This window comes from Thunnus thynnus, chromosome 11 (assembly GCF_963924715.1).
Source record: "Thunnus thynnus chromosome 11, fThuThy2.1, whole genome shotgun sequence".
NCBI classification, from domain to species: Eukaryota; Metazoa; Chordata; class Actinopteri; order Scombriformes; family Scombridae; genus Thunnus; species Thunnus thynnus.
The window spans coordinates 10,898,166-10,920,705 of record NC_089527.1 but is presented as its reverse complement, the minus strand read 5'-3'; the positions used below and the strand labels follow the sequence as shown (position 1 = coordinate 10,920,705).

The following is a 22,540-nucleotide window of genomic DNA, read 5'->3' as shown; positions in this document are numbered from 1 at the left end:
ACCAGGGCATTAAAAAAGACATTTTTAAGACAACAGAAATTACACCTAAAATGTTGAGAAGATTACATTACAGGAGAGTGTTGAAGAATATTGTAGATTCATGATGCCTTTATTATTATGTGTGCTCCCACGCCGGTAAAATTTAATTGGAGCTGTATTTTTTTGTATGCTAACAAAGAAATACTAATTGCAAGTGCTGTTGTAGATACTCATTTATCTTAGAATATGGAGTCAACCACAGGAACACATTATAATGTGTCCAAAAAGACAGATACCAGCACCCCTCAATAAGAGTTTGCTATAAGATACAGAAGCTAGTAGACAAGCAGCTGTTCCCAGAGGTGACATCAGGCCTTTTGGTCTCTATAGACCAATTAAATCAATACTTCTCTTTCACAGTGTTTAAAAGCTACAAAACATTATATGATAAATATTTGAAAATGTTATTAGCTTCACAAAGGTGGGATTTGTCGCAGGGCTCCTATGACTTTATTAAATTGAACAGATAGTTTCGACTCTCTGGACTCACAAACATACGTAGGAGCGATAGGTTGCTGAAAAAGCACCCGCATTCATACGTGCAGACACTGTCACAGGTTGAGGTATAAGATCATTCATCACTCCTTTATCGTGGGGCATGAAATCTTGTCCTTGTGGAGCTCACCTCCCTGAATCCCTAACACGACACACACGCACACACACTTCATGCCAGTCCTGTGTCATTGAATAAAGTAGTAATTACAGCTCCCTTGGCTCACATTTACATCTTTTTTTTTTTCACACCTTCTCTCTCTCTCTGAGTCATCATGCCCATTGACAGTGTTATTTATTAGCGCTTGACAACACTGTCTTCTTGCCTTCAAATATTAATTGATATTTTTCCATCATCCATCCATCAATTTAGCAGCTCCCTCACTCATCTATTCATTCATTCCCTTTATGTACTCCCCCGTCTTTCGAATTGCAAAGACGTAGTCGTTGAGCTCAGGATTTCGTATAAGGTATAGTGTATTAAAAGCCAAAATCAAAACAGAGGGGAGCTCCTTTTTATTGCTCTTCTTACAGCTTTTTGTTGATTTATGCTGTTTATCAGTTCATCCATCCACACGTCCCTCCGTATCCATGTTATCTCTCATCATTTTTTTTTTTTGCTTCATCCATGAACTCTTTCCACTTTCTGACAGATTGGATGTGTTCTTTTTATTGTCTCTTCTCCAAATGCCATTTACTGACTTACAGGAAATCTATTCTGTGTGTGTTCTCTGCAGGCAGCGAGTCCCGCTGTGGAGAGGCCAGCAGGGGTGGAAAAACCCCAAGGCAAACATACCTTCAATGGCAGGTCAGTGTGTTTGTGTGTGTGTGTGTGTGTGTGTGTGTGTGTGTGAGAGAGAGAGAGAGAGAGAGAGTTAACTCTTGTCCATGCCGGGTTAATTTTTTAATCTATTGTGCTGATTGTTTATGTATATTACTATACTATATTTGGTTTATGTATGTTATGTAGTTGTGAGGGTAGTTATTTCATGTGCGTGTTTGTCTACATACATGTTTATTGATGTTTGTGTGTGTGTTTCTGTCCTACTTTCTCTTCATTAAAGCTGTATTCTAATCTAGATCAAGGCCTTTACAGATACAGTTAGTGTAGAAATTCTCCATCATTAGCCCACTACAAAAGTCTGCCAAAACAGGGTCAGGGTCATGCACACACTCACCCACGCACGCACACACACACACACACAGGGACATGCGTAGACTGGCATCCACACACAGGCACATAAATAAATAGCTACAAACACTCTTGCATCTGCTTTTTTTACAGGCAGACACAACTCAACTCAAAGCGCACACACACAAACACTAATGAGTCCTGCTTAATTAAGTGTTGGGGGTTCAGAATACCCTATGTCTCCTGTGGGCCATTTCGGTGTGTGTGAGCTTATTTTAGTTGTGTGAAGGGCGAGGCAATATGGGGCCAGGCTGATTAATTTTAACCGAGAGAAAGGACAGGCAGTTACCATACATGTAGAACAGTGGACATTAAAGCATATGCCAGGCACATATGAATCTGTTTATGAATAATTAGAAAGAAGCATCACTCATGTTAAGATGTTTGTATGTGTTACCTCTTGGACCGTTCAATTTACCAGAATATTCCTGTTTTCTTTGTTAGCATAGTCCTAGCTTAGCTTAGCATTAGGAGACTTAAAGGAGGCTTAGAGGAGAAGAAGAGACTCAGCAGCCAGACATTTCTCCATTCTCTGTTTAAGAGTGGCTGAGATTGACAATAAAATGAGAATAGCTGGTTCACCTTAAAGGTCAGTCCACCTTAAGTGAGCCTGGCCAGGTTAGGCTAACTTTGGAGCTAACGAGACTTTTCTTGGTCTTGAGAAGCTGCAGCATTTATTAACTGACACACTGTAGTCTGTACTGTACATTTACTGCCAGATTGACAACTTACTGCTAACCTTTTCCTCTGCCCCGCTCACATTCACCGTCACTTTTCTGCCGCTCGCTCTCAGCACTCGCTCAACTACACACTCGCTACGCACACACATTACACACTGCCCTATTCCTTAACAGAGCTATGCTACTCCTATAACAGTACATTTCATGCAGATTACCATTGAAGAACGAGGAGAGGGAGGATGCTGTGCACAGTGCAAGTGAAAATCCGTAGTAGCCCATTGATATTAATGATCGTGTGAAATTGTAGAAGTGATGCTCATAATTCTCTCTAGTGTGCCGCTGCAGAATGAATATAGGGGAAACACTGGCATGCTAACACGTTAAACTAACATGGTACCTGGTGAACTTTAGCATCTTAGCATTACCATTATGAGTATGTTAACATGCTGTTGATAGCATTTAGCTCAAAGCACTGCTGTGCCAGAGTACGGCCTGATCAAGTTGTCAGCATGGCCATGGACACTTACACTTGTTTGTAGAACTGCAACGATTAGTCGATTAATCGATTAGTTGCCAACTGTTTTGATTAAGCAAGTAACGATTAATTGTTTTGAGTCTTCTCAGTGAATATTTTCTGCTTTCTTTAGTCTTTATGATAATAAGCTGAATATCTTTGGGTTGTGGACTGTTGGTCGTGACAACACAAGACATTTGAGGATGTCATCTTGGGCTTTGGGAAACAGTGATTGACATTTTTCACCATTTTCTAACATTTTATGGACCAAACAACTTATCGATTAATCAAGAAAATTATCGACAGGTTAACTGATAATGAAAATAATTGTTATTTGCAGCCCTACTTGTTTGTATACTTACAAACAAGTAGTGTAGATGATATGGTTAAAATGTGGATTTGTTTATATTGTTGTTTCTATTTGTGTGAGCATTTGTGTTGCTTCACTTGATGGATACTATTGTGTGATGTCACAGAATAAAAAAAAAAATCATTGATTCAGTCGTTCACATCTCTATTATCAATCATGATAATAGAGATGTGACCTCCTCCTCCCCCCAGAATTATGTCCTAACCCTGAAACTTTTCCACTACTGAGCACAAATTAAATTACTTCTAGGAAACATACAAAACCAAAGTGACCAAACAGCTTAACCAAGGCCAGTCTCAACAATAGCATGACTAAGCAGGCATTCAGACTGAAAACAGCCCCGGGGGGGTGTGTTAGTGGAGGCATATTGCTTCAGGTACCGGCAAGAAATGTTGGTTAATGTTGGCCTGAAAGTGGCCAAATATGAAACCCAGGCAGCGAACGGGTCAGCTGTAAATCAGCGTGCTACTCCGTCTGACAAAAACAAACGACCTCTGTTAATGGATTTGTATTAGTCTGTGTTTTAGAAATCAACAGGTTAGTTATTGGCACAGTTAATTCATAAATACTAAAACAAAATAATGTGTAGTTAATCTGTAAAGAGTACATGTGGGGAGAGAGAATTAGAGCTTTGTGGAGAGAATAATGTCTGACCTCAGCAGCTGTTTTAGCCTCTCTCCATAGCAACCAGCTGTACCCACAGAGCGCAGACAGAGATTAGATCACACACACACACTCACACTCATATTCATTGTAGACTGCATAGAGGCACTCACTGTGCAAGGTTAGGGCAATGACTGAACAGTCTTGTTTCTTTCTCTTGTATCTATTGAGCTATATCACGTTCAAATTATGACATTGAGTTACTGGGATACACAATCCTGTCACCTGAATTAATGACCTGATGTAAATTCTAATTAAAGTAACTATCTAAATGGAAGTGAATTTCGAGAAAGTTATTTGAAAACGTGGGTTTTAGCACGCTTACTATACAGCTCAGTGCAGTGAATGTAAATGTAATTACTTAAGACACCACCCACTCACATTCATTTCATTCTTTCAGGTTTGTTTTCTCCACATATATCTTCTCATGTGTACACACACACACACATACTCAACGCATAAACCGTCTCAGCTGTGAGTAATGTAAAAATGATGTAATGGTTTTTGTGGTCGCCGGGGAAACGATCCTTGAAATTGCAAAAAAAAAGTCCAAAATGAGTACAGGGACACAGCTATAAATATTAGAACAGTAAAGCATACAATAAATGAACGTGTGTGTGTGTGTGTGTGGCTATATATGAGTGTTTATATGAGTGTTGGTTTATTGAAATAGCATTGCTATCATATTTTATTTCTTTGTGAAATAAGGCTCTATATCGGAGGTGTTTTAGAAACCGGGAGGTGAAAAGGTAAATAGGTTTCACTGGATGCACAAGACAAACTGGATGTGAAAGGGGTTTTCCAGGGTTAACAGTGGTTATATATCTATGTTATTTTCAGACATAACACTCTCATTAATCATCAGTGAGGATTTCAGTTCTCATGGTTTTGAGAGACTTGGTCTGTATCCATCCATCCATCCCTCACTCCCTCCCCTCATTCCTTTGTTTCTTTCCTTTTATATACTTGTTGGAGCCAAAATGGGTGTTTTACTGGTACTATGGCTGAAGTTACATTTACACTCCAGGCCCCAGTAGGGAGCAACAACATAGCTATGGTGGTGTCCTTCACTATTATATAATATAATTCACTTTTTCAGTTAGTTTTTTAAATGACAGGAGGCACAAAAGTTCTTACAAAGTCAACATGACTGCAAGATATAGATAATACACAAACACGCCTGTAGTATATGTCAAACTTCATCACATCTTCGGCGCTTCAAGCCCACTACAGCGCACCACGAACACACAAACATTCATCTGCTTAAGGTTAGCGTTGATCCCGTAAACAACACTCAAGTCATTCATTTACCACAGCGCCAGCGCTAATTGGATAGGGCTGTTAATGTAATATATCTACACATGGTTATTATTGATGCTAATAAAATGTGTACTCGTTCATTCATCAAAGAACTACCATTTTTTTAACGTGTTTGTGTATTTGCATATATTAACCTTTAGCAGAACTGTACATTTTAACTGTTCCTGTTACTCCCTACGTCTTTTGGTGCTTTGGACTGTGAAGACCAGCTTGAAAAGAGTGTGAGAGAGAGAGAGAGAGAAAGAGAGAGAGAGATGATAAGAAAATGGATGAGAGGGTGGAATGCAGTGAGAAGAAGAAGAGTGGTTTGGTAATGCACATCCTCGTTTTTTTTTGTTACGTCTCCTCTGTGTTTCTGTCTTTCATAGCGAGGATCAGTGAAGTGGCAGGTGGATAAAGAGAACACCTGCTCTCTTCATCTCTCTCTGCTCCTCTCTCTCTTTCTCTCCCTCTCCCTTTCGGTTCGTTTGGCTCTTTTTCTCTGTCTCTTGTTCTCTCTCATTGTGCTCCCTCTCTCTTTTCTCAAGTCCTCACCCATTTTGTCTCTCTCACCCCACCCCACCCCCACCCCCCACTTCATTTTTTGCATTGATGCAGCCTGTCAAACATCTCACAAAAAATAAAAAAAAAGGAAATGTAAATGGATCTCAAGTGCTTGCGTGTGTATGTGTTCTAGTGGGAGTGTTAGAGATCAGAGGCAGAGCAGCAGGAAGGGATAGAGGGAGGGGTGGATGTTATTTTTCCTCTCATATTAATGCTATTCATTAGCCTTGTCTAATTAATTCAGTGCCTCCTCCTTTCATTTCACTATATCTTGCTCCCAGACCACCCTCGTTTCCTACCTTTTTTTTTCCTTCCCTCCTGTTTCTTCTTTTCTTCTTATTTTTTCTCTGTGTCATTTTTCTTCTTTTCTTCCCCTTTTCTCTTCTTGTTTACCCTATGTGATTTTTAGTCACAGTCGTGTGGATCTAAGGATGGCGATGTCGGTGAGTTTGCCCAATGCTGTTGTTGAATGCTGTTGGATGAATCGCCATGAAATGTGGTAGAAAAATTCAGGGTCTCTAGAGGATGAATCCTCTTGACTTTGGTGATCATCTGCAACCATAGGGTGGGATTTTTATGCCTCCGTGCTGGTGACAGTTGTGGACAGAGGCGTTATGTTTTCCGGTTGTCTGTCCATCCGTCCCATTCTCATGAATGCAACGGGGAATTACTTCAAATTTTGCACAAACGTCCACTTGGACTCCTGGATGAACTGATTAGATTTTGGTGGTCAAAGGTCAAGGTCACTGTGACGTCACGTCTGTCCCATTCTCGTGAACGTGATATCTCAGGAACACCTGGAGGGAATTTCATTACATCTGGTACAAACATCCGCTTGGACTCAAGGATGAACTGATAAAAATTTGGTGGTCAAAGGTGAAGGTCACTGTGACACAACATGTTTTTGGCCATAACTCAAGAATTCATGCTCTAATTATGACAAAGTTTCACACAAATGTCTAATAGGATCAAATGATGAAGTGATGACATTTTATATCCAAAAGGTCAAAGGTCAACTTCACTGTGACATCATAATGATCTGTGAAAACATTTTTCTGGCCAGTATTCAACACCATAACTCAGGAACAGAAGGGGAGATTGTGACCATATTTCACATTTGGTGAGATATTGAATTGGTGACACTAAGTCATCTTAGTGTGCGGTCATCTAGCTATATCTGAAGCTTTGTCTACTGTCATGGTTGCAACTTATTGTTCTATCAGAATCAACTTTACTGTCCAAACATGAACACATACAAGGAAAATACAATGCCTTTTATTAAATTCCTTCAAAGTCTTCATTACAAATATTATATGGGTTTAGACAGACATGGATGTAAACTGCAACTTGACTGGTTGGCGGAGGCATGCAACCGTGAGGCGGTATTTCTAGTTTCTAGTCTTAACATCTACAAGGTGGATTTGCCAAAAAAAACCAAAAAAAAAATGGTTGTCTGGGTTACGGTGGCTGCAAACTAAGCAAGTTAGCCCTTACGTCCTTCTCCCTAGCTACTCCTAGCTTTTCTTGGGGCGTTCCCAGGCTAGACAGCCTATATCCCTCCGGTGTATTCAGGATCTGCCCTGTGGTCTCCTCTCTGTTGAATTGGTCAGGAACCCCTCCACAGGGAGTTGGCCAGGAGGCATCCTAATCAGTTGCCCGAACCACCTCAGATGACTCCTTTCAGTGCGAAAGAACAGTAGTTCTACTTCAAGCTCCTTCCAGATGTCTGAGTTCCTCACCCTCTATCTCTAAGGGTGAGCCCGGCCTTCCTGCGACGGGAACTAATTTAGTCCCGTCTGTATCTGCAATCTTCCGGTCATTACTCAAAGCTCATGAACATGTGCGAGGGCTCATAGATAGACCGGTAAGGCTCAGGCAGGCGTCACCATGACTTGCACAGTGTCTGCGTTACTGCGTCAACGGATGCTAATCGAACTGTGACTTTAAAACTCCAGTGCCAGTTAAACTTTACCAACAAAAAGCGAAATTGTTGGTTGTCTGAGGTGCTCCTTGAGCTTTTTCACCACCATCCACAATTAATTTGTTTGCATAATATAATGCATTGTAAAAGTATAGTATACATCAGGATCACACTCAGTAATTAAGTGCTTTTTAGTTTGTATACTGACTGTTTTGAGGACACTTTCAGTCACTTTTCCAGTGGTAATGGTAGATACTCAAAACCTGCTTATAATATGTATATGTAATATGGAATCAGGAGAAATTTTAGCCTTGGTTTTCCCTTAACTCTGTTTTTTACCTCCCCACTGCCGCCATTCTTTTTTCCTTCCCTCTCTAAACTCCCTCTTTCTCTTCTCTCTCCATCCTCGCCTTCCTACCCCTTCACTCTTCCTCTTCCATCTTCCCTCTCGCTTCCCCTCTCTTGAAGTCCCTTGTTTCTTATTGCCTGGATTAACTTAAATTTGCTGAGTGGCGATGAGGCAGCACCGGCTTTGTTTGTGTGTGTGTGTGTGTGTGTGTATGTGGGAGAGAGACAAACAAAGGGAGGGAGAGAGAACTTGTTTTTGCATTTTATATCTCTCCCCTGTGCCACCCATCATCATCAACCACCCTCTCTGGAGTTTATCAGCATCTGTACTATTATCAGTTCACGGAGGTTTAGGGATGGATGGATGGTCTAGAGAGAGAGAGAGAGAGGGAGACAAAACGAGCAGACGGCATTAGAGACAGAGAGAGAGGAGAGGGTGTAACTAAAGAGCACAAAACTAAGTTCAGACGAACTCACTTAGAAAAAACACACACACACAGGGAGCAGAGAGAAGGTCAGGGGAGGATTAATGGCTGTGCTCTGATAGATAAACTAATCAAACAAACAAAGGCTTCAACATGCACACAAATTTAAACACAGACAGAATGTAAAGCAGACTCACACTTAGAATAATACAAACCAGACACAGACATTGAGAGATTGAAATAGAGGAAGAAACCCATGGAGATGAATGGCACAAATAAGTTCTGACAAACACAAATGCGCACTCACATAGCAGTCTGTAGTTTTGTTGATTTTGAATAGAGAGTCGGCATTCCCTCCTCTAAGGACCGGGTTCGCAGACGTGGATTAAGTACTTGACAAAAAAAAGTATTTTTAGCACAGCGAATGCATCCACGGAAAGTGATGTGTCAATAGTAGTTTTCAAAAGTTTTCCCCAGGAGACACATTTTCAAGACGGCTTTGACTCTGGTGTCTGTATGTGTTTGTATTTTTGTGCCACCATGCGTGTTTGTGTGCGAGACCTGGTCTACAGTTCTGTTACTGTGTTTTTTTTGGTCTTTCTCTGCCTACTTCTTCAGTTTCTCTTGAGATCATGTTTTATTTTCTGTACATGTGTGTGTATGAGGAATGATTGATCAGATGTTGCTCTTCTGTATTGTGTGTCGTCATGGTAATTTTAGCTTGTGTCACAGATAGGGCTGCACCGAATCCTTCGAAGCTTGGTTCGTTGCCATGGTATCTAAAGGGCAAGATCAGGATTCAAATATTCAGACATATATATATTGCAAAAGATATTCCCTCATTTGGTGTTTTGATGAAGGTGGTGGAGAGATGGTGGTGTCCAACACCAAATCAATCCAAAATCTCCTATAGGTGTTCAGTTGGGTTGAGATCTGGTGACTGCGAAGGCCATAGCATATGATTCACATCATTTTCATACTCATCAAACCATTCAATGACCCCTCGTGCCCTGTGAATTGGGGCATTGTCATCCTGGAAGAGACCACTCCCATCAGGATAGTAATGTTTCATCATAGGATAAAGGTGATCACTCAGAACAACTTCGCATTGACTTGCAGTGACCCTTCCCTCTAAGGGGACAAGTGGAAGGTGGCCAACAAGGCTTTGAATAAATTCAAATAATTGCTGCTGAAGCTTCGAAGCCCAAAAAAAGGTATTCGGGTGTGTCTGAGTGCATCCTCACAGAGCTGCTACCATCGCCTTAGACTTCAAACTTGACCTGTTTTGTTTGGTGAAAACAAATTCTGGTGCGTTTTACAGTCTAGTACAGTTGTTCGGGCTGGTGTGAAAGCTTTCAACTGGACTGAGACCACTTGAAAAGGTGGGTCTGGTTCGAAGTTGACTCTGTGGTCGACCATCCGCAGTATTTTGTGTTGTGATTTTAGCCTGATTTCAAAAGATGAACTCTTATTATATCCATCTGCTGATTGAGAACTTATCAGGAAGCGATACTAAATAATCTTAATATGCTATGTATATATTTATGCAAATCATTTGGTAACCATAGTAACATGTATGCGATGATCAATCAGACAAGTAAAAGCTGTTAAAACAGTGGTACATTGTGCTTGTATCATAGTCCATGTACTTTTGTAGTGCATGAATTCCATTAAACAGTGTGTGACATTGCAATCCCACAGTAATCCCCCCTTAATATCGTTATCTAAGACGCTCCTGTCTAAACTTGTTTGTCGTTATAACATGCGGCTGATTTGCAGTCCAATAATACTAATAATGCTCATTATCCGTTATTTATTCGTGAGGTCTTTCTGACACCAGAGAACATAAATATAAGAAATATTAAAGTGCTACATGACTCACTGTCGGTCAATACAATTTGATTTTTCCACATGGCTGCCTGTAGCACTGATGATGCAGGATGACAGTTACCAAAAGTGTCCAACTAATGAGTTACCTGTCAGTCTGTATAACTTCATGTTTACAGCTCCTGGTACATTAATAAAAAAGGCAGTGCAGGGCCTGAAACTAAAAGGAAGACTTTGGTCCAGATGAAAGTGCCTCTACTCTTGTTTAAAAATCAATAACTCATCTTCTTAGTAGCTAAATTTAAAATATTGCACAATATTCATCAGTAGTCTGCTGTGATTTGTCTACATCATAGGATCAACATTTTGCATAATGACAACAGAATGAGCCTATTTTATATTCACTCCTCTTGTTCAACATTGGCAGGTTTCCAATTTCATTCATCCATGTCTTTATAGTTGGCACACAGCTCGCTCTTGCTATCAGGAATTGTATACAGTTAATGTGGTTCAATTCCACAAACCTTAACAACACAAAGTATCAAAACTTCACAAACTACTCATGCAGTGATCGCTTAAGTCTGATTCAATTCACAGGTGTCCTCTGACATGCTTCCTAATACATGCACTGTATATACTGTAAAATACTGTACCGGTATCAGTTTCTTGCTCAAAACCCCCTCTGTCTCACACACACACACATACACACACACACACACACAAGTGTGCACACACACACACACACACACACACACACACACCTCTGTCTCATTCATTGGTTCTGCTAAATCAAAGATGCCCTTTATTTCAGAACGTGAACCTGCATTGTATTTTAGTATACTAATAGCAAATATCTTATTTTTCTCCCATTGGTGTGATTTCTGGTGTGTGTGTGTGTGTGTGTGTGTGTGTGTGTGTGTGTGTGTGTATGTGTGTGTGTAGCCTGACCAGAATAGTGGAGATCCTGGGAGAGGACAGTCCCCTGGGAATCCATGTGGTTCCCTACAGCTCATCCCTCAGTGGACGGTAAGTTGTGCTTCCTGCAGCCACACACACACACACACACACACACACACACACACACACACACACACACACACACACACACATACACAAGCACTTATTCCTTGACATACAATCCTATCCATAAACATTCCACAACATAACACGTATACATCCACCTGCTGCGTTGGCTGCCTGTAAAGGAATTTAGTGCCACGCAATCACTTACTCACTCGCTCTAATTCTGTCCTTTAACCTTAAAAAAGCCTGGTCTGTTTAGCAGATACAGCGCGTAGCTATAGGAGTTATATTCTGCTAATCCTGTTCTGCACTTGTAAGGAAGGGTCTGAAACCCTAGGCAATGCGATACACAAACCTAGCAACAACACGCACACACACACACACACTGACACACAATATGGGAAAAAAAATAAGAAGAAAATGAAAAAAATTGCACAGCTATGCAGGGCTTTTATTTGGGTGTGGGACAGTCAGACAGTGGACGGGGATTTCCTAAAGGAAAGCAGGATGAGTTTTTATGGCTGTTCTCATGACTCACCTGACCCTGCCAATCTCCTTCTTAGATTCCTCGCTCTCTCTCTCTCTGTTCTCTTTGCCCTCGCTTTCTCTTTTTTTCGCTGCCCTCTCCTCTGTCTTTCCTGAAGACTTCCTCCATCCCTTTCCACCATTTACCATCACCCTTTCACCTCTTAAAGGCCCCGTTTTCCTAGTTTTAATCTTGTGTTCCTGTGTTCATTGTTCATTTATCTCTTGTCATTTGCCAAATATATGTCAAAAAAATCAGCATCAGAGTATTTTTACATCAAAACCCTTGTCTTTTCTCTTCCTGTAAAACAGTTTCAAGTGTTTGATGAGTCATCCTGCGCATGGGGGCGTTTACAAAAGTTCATCCAATCAAATGTGCCTTTGGGCATGTAGCTAGCCACACAGGTCACATAATACCACACTTCACCATTTGTGGGTTGTAATAACGATCAGAGCAATATGGAGAGAGATAGGAAGAGATGGGTGTTTGGATATCAGTGGGCGAAGACTTTTTCATTTACAAAACAATGTGGCTGAGGTCTAATTCATTCATCTCTCCTTCATCCTCCTCCTGATCTAACAGGTAAGGGAGGTGTTTGTGGAACCAACAGTCCCCTGTAGCTCTGTCCCGACCCTCTTTTTTAACAATAAAATCAAAGGCGAAGGATTTGTTTTTCCATCTGCCTCGTCTTTCTACCTTTCAGTCTATCCTACCAGTGTACCAGAGTCAACCTGTGGCCATTGTGCTCCCATACATATCTGACATACAGTAGCCATGTCTAAGTACGCTATACGCCCCATCATACACAAGAACGTGCTTGTGTATGCATACATGGGTGCAATGTCAACGTGATGTAAACATGCCCAACGATTTATGCAGTATATAACCTCCCTTTCTCTCTGCGCTCACTCTCCTGACAGGCCTCTTGGTCTGTACATCCGTGGAGTGGAGGAGGAGAGTCGCTCAAGGAAGGAGGGATTGTTCCAGGAGGACGAGTGCATCGTCAAGATCAACAACAACGACCTCATGGACAAGACCTTTAGCCAGTGAGTGCGACACGGTTTGTATGTGTTGGGCCTAGGAGATCAAAAAGGCCTCTGAGATGAGTTAAATAGCATGTCCAGAGGATAACAGAGAACAAAATAAATGTAGCTACCTCTACACCAGTTCCAATATAAAACATTACAACATGGTTTTAAAAAATATTGATGTATAGATAGTGACAAATCACCCTAGTGTCAGTTCAAATAAATATATATACAGTCGATCTTTATGGTCAAAAAACAAGACCATAGATGGGTTTATTTTGCATGCTCAAATGATATAATTATATCTAAATATATGTATTATATTGTATTTTATCTTTTTTTCTATGATTTTAGGGTATTGAAGAAAACTGGGTCCTAATTATTTAAAGGGCAGGTTCACCCAAATTACAAAAACAACATTTTCTCACTTACCTCAAATGATGTCTACCCATGTAGGAAATGTCCTTTTTTTTTTGTAGATCAGCATCTTAAAACATGGCCAAAATCTATTTTTTTGTAATTTGTAGTTTTGCAATTTCCCCCTCTAAATATACAGTTATAGAAAATGTAACATTATCAGTATAAGAAGAAGTAAAAACAAGCTCTAAAGGAGGTGTGGGTAGATGCATTTCACATATAAAACCTCTTGAAGTCAGACCTGCCTCTCTTTTCTTCCTATTTCCCCTGCCGTCTCTCCGTGTGTCTTGTTTCCCTTTTCCATTGTCAGAGGGCTTATATCACTGTTGTACTGCCATCACAGACAACACCAAAAAGACACTTGGCAGATGTTTGGAGAGCGGTGCATCCTAAATTATCAGTGTGGGTGCGTGTCTGTTAGAGCTGGCCTTTGTGTCTGCTCATTCCTCTCAGGAAAAATTTGTTCAAGATTCATTTGACACCAGATGTTTCTCGGCAGAGTTCGCTCGCTGTGTCATTGAAACACCTCAAAAGAAGTAACATTGGAGTATTTGGGGATGTAACATGATTACAGAGCATTAAAATGACAAAAGACCCACCTGTAAAAACGATTGCCTCAGATTACAAGGACCGATGTGGATGTTTTAATGATTACAGCACATTACAATGTCTATACAGTCTACACAATAGTCCTTGTCCAGTGTTCAGTGTGGTAATAAGATTATATGTGAGGTATTTTATGCTGTACTGTAGGTAAATGGATTATATCCGGAGGGGGTGGCAACTATTGTTCAAAGACAGGTGTATAGTCCAGTGTGCACTCTCTTACCAACACAATACACACACACACACACACACACACACACACACACAGTTTTTCACCCATACACACTCAACTTAAAACAAATATCCCTACACATCTAAACACAGACAGATTTCAATATCAATGAAACTAACTAGTCTTTAATCTTGTATGTGATATAGACAGACCATTTGTACACGGTGACAGGTGTGAGTGTGATCTGTGACACACACACACACACACACACACACACACACACACACAAATACACGTACACACACTTGTCAGTATTGTTCTGTCATGGCAAGTGAATTGAGATATGTAATATGTGTAAGTAGGCCATTTACAAGTCCACTGATCCCTATGAGTGCCCTGTCCAAGCACACACACACACACACACACACACACACACACACCACATTTGTCCCAACGTGACAGCTGTATTTAGGAAGCTTGCTTGATTAGAATATCTCTTACACAAATGTGCCTCCACACCTTGTCCAATCAGAATAATGATGTCATCTGTGCACAATAGTCCGCATACACACACATGAACACACACAAATTTCACATGCTGTTTCATTGTACTGCATTGAGGTTTTAATACAATGAAAATCTATACAAGTGTCATTCAGTAAGGTGTGACACAAGCATTTGCTTAGACTGCCTAGTGTGTTTAATGGTATTAATATGCAAAATTCTGTCTTAGAAGAATAAGAAGAAATGACCACCCCCCCCCTCCCCCCCCCAAAAACACACACACACTTAGACCCTGTCCAAACCATTTTTACAATACACCATTCACAGAAGTTGGCCTTGGATTTATATGCAAAATAATATTTTAATGTGTCCCTCAGTGTGCTATGGAGCCAAGAAAGCAGAGCTACAATTTTTAATACTTACATTTCCACAAATTAGTAATTTTGACCATCATCCATCTAATTACTTGTGTGATGCGTTAAGTAAAAACCAAACACCCAAGACACAATATTATTTTGTACAGCTAAGTGCCATTGAAGTGTACAAGAATACATAAAATATTTTAAGCAAAGTTGATTTCCACTGGTGATTGGTTGATATAGATGGAAACTTCCCCACAACGCCATTGTATCACCAGATTTACGTCCATAAGTCTAACGTATTATTATTGGATATGTATTGTATTAAAGGATGTATATCCTTCATCAATGACTTTCTAAACATAGTCTCTAGCTACGGAAATATTATGATCATTATGCATCTAATAATAATGTAGGCGGAAAACAATAGGATTGTAACCTAATAAAATTTAAATAAACTTGATTTTCCCTGTTGGTTATCTGAGATGAATGATGGTACGTACCTATGGCTCCTGACGCAACGGTCCCTCTAACTTGCTTAGCATAATCTGATAAAAAATAATTCTCTGCAAAATCCTCTCTTTTATACATCATGTGATAATAATGGTCTGCTGTACAGGTGTCATGTCTGTGTTATGTCTCCTGTTGTTGCTTCCCTTCAGTTTATCTTCAAGCTCAATAAGGTTAAAAACAACAGCAACAGGCACAGTGACCCACCAGAAGTAACCAATGACAAGAAGGGAAAAATAGAGATGGATATATACAGTTTACATATAATGCAGTTTGGATAATAATGAAATACAGCTGACAAATAATGATATACATCCCAGTATTACACAGCACTATCAGTATGACAACAGTACTACGTTTTAATGAATCTGGGTACATAAACTAGTCAACTGTGTTCCAGGTTCTCGATATTCTGCTTTTCTATGTTTCTGTTGTTGTATAATTAAATGGGTTTGTTGACATTTAAGATCTCACATTGGGTACAAGTAACTTCTGATAAGCAGTTGTCATTCAGGATTTAAAATACTTACTTGCAGCGCTACTCATCAGTTGACAATCATTTGAAATCCATTTAGTTAACCTGTTAGGCAACACTGTCCCACTTTAGCTTATTTTCAGGATCACTTATACTCATTCTGACTTTTTGGTTGTAAAATTTAAAGATTTACGTTTTAATGAGACCAGGGTCATGACTACAATCAAAAGGGTTGAAGAACAGTAACCTTCTTATTTTGAATATATCATTTTCAGGCTTGTGCACAAAAAAAATGGGGTGCCTGGTAAGAGGTTAACATACGTATATGAGCCTAACATACGAGCCTATGAATTACAATTTTCTGAAAATCGAAGGCTCCATTTAGATAATTAGCAATTAATTGGAACCCTTTTAATTTGTCATTTATAATCTGGTTTATATCGTGAATCTTTTATTAAATCTTTTTTTCTTAATTGAGTTATATATGCTTTCATAATTACTTTGCTTGTTACAGAGATTGGTAACATCATACTGTACATAATTGTGATTAATGGCATAATTAGTGTAATAAATGATACTCGTGTCCTACATACAGCAGCCATACTTTACCCACTTGTTGAGCAAAACTTTATCTCTCTTTTTCCCTTTCTTCCTCTCCTTCACCAATCACCCACCCCTCCTCTGTATCTTTTCCTTCTCGCGCTCTCTCTCTCCTTCACCCTCCCAGAGCCCAGGAAGTGTTTCGTCAGGCGATGCGCTCATCAGTTGTCCGTTTGGAAGTAGTTCCCTCCTCCAACAGAGAACGCTACGAGAAGAGTCTGATAGGGCACCTGGTTAACAGCAGCGGCGGCCCTGACGGCAGCCCCCGAATTACCAAGACCAAAGAACCGCCTCCACCTGTCAAAGCCAAACCCGTGTTTAAACCTTCTGAGAATCCAGCCATGCGATTGGCAGAGGACGCTGCCACTCTAGAAGCTGCTGCGAGCGTAAGTTGCTCTGCTTTATGTTAACCTGACTTCAGCGGACGTCTTGACATTGTGAACTTTTACTAGAGCTTTCAATGACATTCTGCAGTCTTCCTCAGTGGATAGAGTTCGCTCAGTTATCATTACCGCTCAGTACCACTACCCACTGAGAAAAACCACAAGATGTGGTTAAAATCTCTGGTAAAAGCTAGCAAATGGGCCTCGATATTAATATTTTTCATCAAACTACTATTTCCAAGGCCAAGAATAAACTTTCACATTCAATTATTCACTGGTTTCAGTCAGTCAATATAGACTGATACGATCTAAAAACTGAAATCCACAAAAAAAAGACTAAGCAAATATACGAATCAATGGATAAAAACATATTTATTTATGGTTAGATGAAGTATTATTAAAGAAATATAGAAAAGGTGGAGATGTCTGACCAGAAACTAAATCAACAAAAGCTCTTTGGACAAACTGGAGAACTTTCCTGGAGAACATACAAGCCCTAAACGCTTCCCCAGACATCAACAACTTGGAGGTGTTCATGAACTGTAATTGAAGGTATTAAAAAAACATGATTTTAGGGATTTGACCCAAAATATTGCTCTATCAATCCAATGAATTTCTTTCATAAGAACTGGTGAGTCTTTCTTATTCAAACGCATGTAATTGTGTCGTCAACATAACCATAGTGACATGGCTGACATCTGAAAAACAGCTGGCACCGAGGCAACAGTTACTTAGCAACAGCTGATTATCGAATTCATTTCTTTTGGGCACCCAACTGAAAAAAAAAACAAAACAAAAATAAATGATGTTGTGATGCAGGCGTTGGAGCAGTGTTTCATAAACTTTCAGCAGGGCTCTACATTTGTTGCTCGTTTCTGATGTTTCCCTACATGCAGTATACACATTTAGCTTTGTGGGCTTTATGTGATACTCCCTCTACATTTTCCATGAAATGTGTTTGACATTGAAGTGTTACAAAAAACAAATTCCAGTCCTATTTGAGTATCTGGCTGCTTTAATTTTGAACAAGTCAGTTAATCTGTGCTCTCTTCGTTGCTTTCGGTAGTCCAAAAACAAGAGAGTAGTTTGTTTGTTGTTGTTGGGAGGCGATTCGCACCACGAGACCCTAGCAGTAAAATTTCAGTGCAGTGGATTTATTTGGAAAATCCAACTTTGCTGTAGCCTCTTTGAAGTCTAACAACTAAACCAGAAGTTATTTCATAGTTCTTTTTGACTGATTTTTTGTTTTTCCCTTCGTTACATGAAAATAACAGAAAATACTCCACATCTTCAATTCTGTAAACAAAGCTGAAGATGTTGATGGCAACGGTGACTCATAGGAGTCACTCGTATCTAGGCTATTACTTCACCCACCTCTATAATTTTGTAAATGTCTTATGAATAAAAGAGAGTTCAATTTAAAAGTTCACCAAGCAATTTAAAACAAAGCTTCAAGAAATTTTTTGCAAGAAGAATGTGACAAATTCAAATGTAGTGCTGTAAGAATGACTTAAATGCTCTACATTCCCCACATAGACCCCCAAGGGGAGGAGTGAGAGCCCTCTTCCTAAGAAAAGTCCTGCCCTCTCCAGCTTGGTGACAAATAAGCGAGGAGGACGAAGATTGAGGATTGACCTAAAGAAAGGTGAGGAACACCTGGCTTACACAACAGAGCCTCACTCGCACAGAGTCCAGATTTTGGATCAGCACTGTTCTGTGTGTGCGAGTTGATGTGTTCACTGACAATTGGAAACTTGTGTTTCATCTTTTAAGTAGCTTCTTAATTTTTGTCCTTTGGTTTCACTTTGTTCCCTTTTTAAACATTTACATATTAAATAAATAAATAAAATAAATATACATGTTATTTTGACCATTTTGTAGCAATATGGATTATCTATATGGTGTCGATAATGTCTTACCATAATGCTAATACTTAAAATTGGTGTGGTGTGTGGACATTATGTGTATCAGATCAGCATAAAAAGAAGTAATCTGCTCTTTTTTATTTTTATATATATTAGTTCAATTTTTCTTTCACATTCACTCCCTTATTTTTAGAGTGTACATTATTAACCCTCTTTATTTCTCATTTTCTGAATGTATGACTCACTTTATTTCTTGTGCTTTTCACTCAGCATGTTTCTTTACAGCTTTCATTCTCTGTTCTCTGGCTGACTCTCCTTCCTCTCACCCTTCCTCTCTCCATTTTCCTGATTCCCTCTCTTCGTGGTCTATTAAGTTTTTATTGATCTGTTCATTTCTGCTGATATGAATTCATACTGGACCAAACTGCTGACTTGGCTCTGCTAAAGAGACCAGACTAAATGAGGTCTATAAAACACACAACTGGTCTCTGTGTCTGTGTGTGGTCTTTTTGTGTGCATGCATTCATGTTCATGAGTGCTTTCATACACGTGTGTGTATATATGTGTGTGTGTGTGTGCGCACATGTTTTTCACTGATTAGTATTTTAATCTTCCTCACTTCTCTTTCCAGAACATTCACTCCTCATTTCCGCTGTGTTACACTCACGCCTCGTTTACCTCTTCTCTTCCTCAGTCCCTTCTCCTCCTCTCTGCCCCACACCTGAACCCTTTTTGAAACCTTCACACCTGCTGATACTATAGCAGCATTTATAGCTAAAGGGTTTAAAGCAACACACACACACACACGATCTCCTGAGGCTTTAAATTATCACGTATACAGTATGTACTCAGTAGCTGAGTCAAAGACACTGTGTTATAGTTCTCAGGAGTAGTTTAAGGTGTGTGTGTTTGTGTGTGGGAGGATGACTGGGGGATTTTTAGCCTGTGAAAGACAAATATAGAAGCAGGGAGTAAACAGCTATACAGAATATTCGTCTGTCAATGTAGGCCTAGTAGTGCTACGTTTACTTGCATACTGTAACTCACCTCTCAATTCTCATTTATTTTGTGTGTATTTGTGCATCTGTGTATGTATGTCTAGGTTCGGAAGGTCTTGGTTTTACTGTTGTAACCAGAGACTCTTCGGTTCATGGCCCCGGTCCTATTCTAGTCAAAAACATTCTGCCACGTGGAGCTGCTGTTAAAGATGGACGCCTACAGTCTGGAGACCGCATACTAGAGGTACAGGACTCATGTAATCATTTAACAAAGGACATCTGCTTGAATCTTCACTCTAACTCTGCATAGTGGATTTTATAAGGATATAAAAGACATGAGGCATTGAAACATCAGAAGTAAAGAAGGAGAAGACAAGGAAAGAAATATACTGATGATACACTGGTGGTGTTTTTACTTTGTGCGTGTGTGCAGGTCAACGGTGTTGATATCACAGGTGTGGGCCAGGAGGAATTGGTGTGTATGCTACGCAGCACGCGGCAGGGAGAGAGTGTGTGTCTTGTGGTCCTGCGGCAGGAAGACATGTTCCTGCCCCGAGAAATGGTAAGAACCAATCACAATGCCTTATTCTCAGACCATTCTACACCCTCAGCCAATCAAATCAGATTTTCTGGTCAAGCGGCAGTTATAAGGATAGTGGTTTCTTACTCATTTATCTAACAAGGTAGCCAGAAAGACATCAGTTTTTATTTTCATACGTCAGTTCTCTCTAACTTTGCAATTTTTGGTCCAATCAACAGGCTTGCCTGGATGATGCACAGCTCAGAAGCCTATAGGAAGGCTTCTTTTTTTATATAAACATTAACCACAATGTCAATAAGGGCTTTTCTGAATAAATCTGAAAGATGATACACTTCCCTGTTCATAATAATCATTTTCTCTTTTTAAACTTGCCAAGTAATCATGTAATACAGTGTGCGCCCATTGTGAAGCTTTTTATTGATATTGTTCATATTTTGTGCCAGTCTTTCCCTGCAACTTTGTTTCATGCTGAATTTCAACACTGTTTTGATTAATAAACCTCTTCAATTCACTCTCGTTCTATTTTTCCATGCTTTTTCCTTCAATCTGACTCTGCATGATCAGCTAGTGTGCATGTACTGATGTCAATTGTAGTTCTTTTCCAATGTTTTCCAACTGTAGGTTCAAAATAATATATTTTTCGAAATGTCTTGTCATTTTCAGACACTCTCTCAACTCAACTCAACAGTTGCTATTTTTTTTTTTCAATAACACAATAACTGATTTTCCGTATTGTAATATTTTCTTCTTTTCTATCTGCTTTCACATTCATTGAGCAATAAATCTGTACCTCTTCCCCCATCCTTTCGACTGAGGTTCTGCCACATAATGTTCTGTTTCATCACTGTCATTTCAATTATAGCTGCTGTGTCGGCGATGACTCTCACTTTTCCCCACAACTTTGAAGTGTCAGTTGTTTTGCAGCACACATGCATCCCTGCTGACACAAAGGGAATAACAAGGAGTCTTACTGTACTTTCTCAGAATGTTATAAGACCACTGATTTTTATTTAGGTCAATTTGCTTTTGTCTCCCCTCCACCCATCACTTTTGTCTTTGGTTCATTTTTTCCATCTGTCGCTATATTGTATTCGCCTTTTATGTTGCCTTTAGTGTCTCTTTTCTTTCTTTCCGTCTTTTTCCGCTCTTATCGACTGATGTTTCCTCAGCGGCTGCCAGGAAGTTCCACACACACACATGTGCATGCGACCTTGAGCCCCATAGGAAATTCTGTTTCTGCAGACAGGAAAGGGACCAATGTGTTGGAGTGTGTACATGTGTTAACATTCTGGATCATTTGTGAGTGTTATATCCAGTTCAGAGTTTTTCTACATGCACGCATATGTCTGATCTTTAAGGCAGTTTTCTTTGTGTGATGACCAAGGACGCCCTTTTTTTGAGTTTTATAAGTGTTGCCGAATACCTCCACTCATCATCTTGTTACATGTGTTCACTGAGAATTTCTACTGGTACTTCTCTCCCACCATACTGTCACACAGCAAACTATGCTCGAAAGCTCCCTGGGTATCCAGTTCCTTGGAGGAATGAATCATGATGTTTTACAGCTCCCAGATGGAAAGTTGTTGTAAACTGGGGAAAAACCGCATCATTCAATTTATCCCGATGCCTCTTTTAGGTTGCATTTTTTTGTAAATTGTATCTTTTGACAACTTTACCTCAATTTTGAGCTAGCAGGCATTCAATCTGACCACATGGTAACTGGACAAAAATATCACTCACTCGGTCAGGAAAGTGGAAACGGACCTCCCATTGGTCTAGTATTATTCATACCAAATGCCAGTGTATTGTCCTTCTGCATACAATCTACAGCAAAATATCTCCCATAGGTAAAGTATTGTTCTCTTAGTTTTTGCTGTCTTGGTGGAAGGGGGGGGTGCGCAACTCAAACCAGCGGATGACTCAAGGACGCTGCTGGTGTGTGTGTGTGTGTGTGTGTGTGTGTGTGTGTGTGTGTGTGTGTGTGTGTGTGTGTGTAGGTAAAGGTGTGTACATATGTGCCAAGCCTTTGCATGCTTATATCAGTTTCAAAGGCTGAATACTCACGTTCTGTTATATTTAAAATAATGATTTATTTTGACGGACAGTGATGTTTGGCTCAGTGCTGTTTATGCAGACACATATCGTCCTTGGTTCTCTTTTTCTCTATTCTGTCATTTTTCATGAGGTTAGTTTTTCATC

General features: G+C 39.9%; 1 protein-coding gene across 7 annotated transcripts in view; it reads left to right on the top strand.

The window, feature by feature from the left end:
* The window catches only part of pard3bb (par-3 family cell polarity regulator beta b), a 227,837-nt gene that overhangs the window by 69,895 nt on the left and 135,402 nt on the right, over positions 1-22,540 (top strand). For all 7 annotated transcript variants that reach the window (XM_067603150.1, XM_067603151.1, XM_067603155.1 and 4 more), the window contains 7 exons: positions 1,269-1,339; positions 11,277-11,360; positions 12,804-12,929; positions 16,682-16,940; positions 18,474-18,582; positions 19,905-20,044; positions 20,234-20,362. In XM_067603150.1, the coding sequence (XP_067459251.1) occupies positions 1,269-1,339; positions 11,277-11,360; positions 12,804-12,929; positions 16,682-16,940; positions 18,474-18,582; positions 19,905-20,044; positions 20,234-20,362 (918 nt within the window). The remainder of the gene's footprint in view (positions 1-1,268; positions 1,340-11,276; positions 11,361-12,803; positions 12,930-16,681; positions 16,941-18,473; positions 18,583-19,904; positions 20,045-20,233; positions 20,363-22,540) is intronic.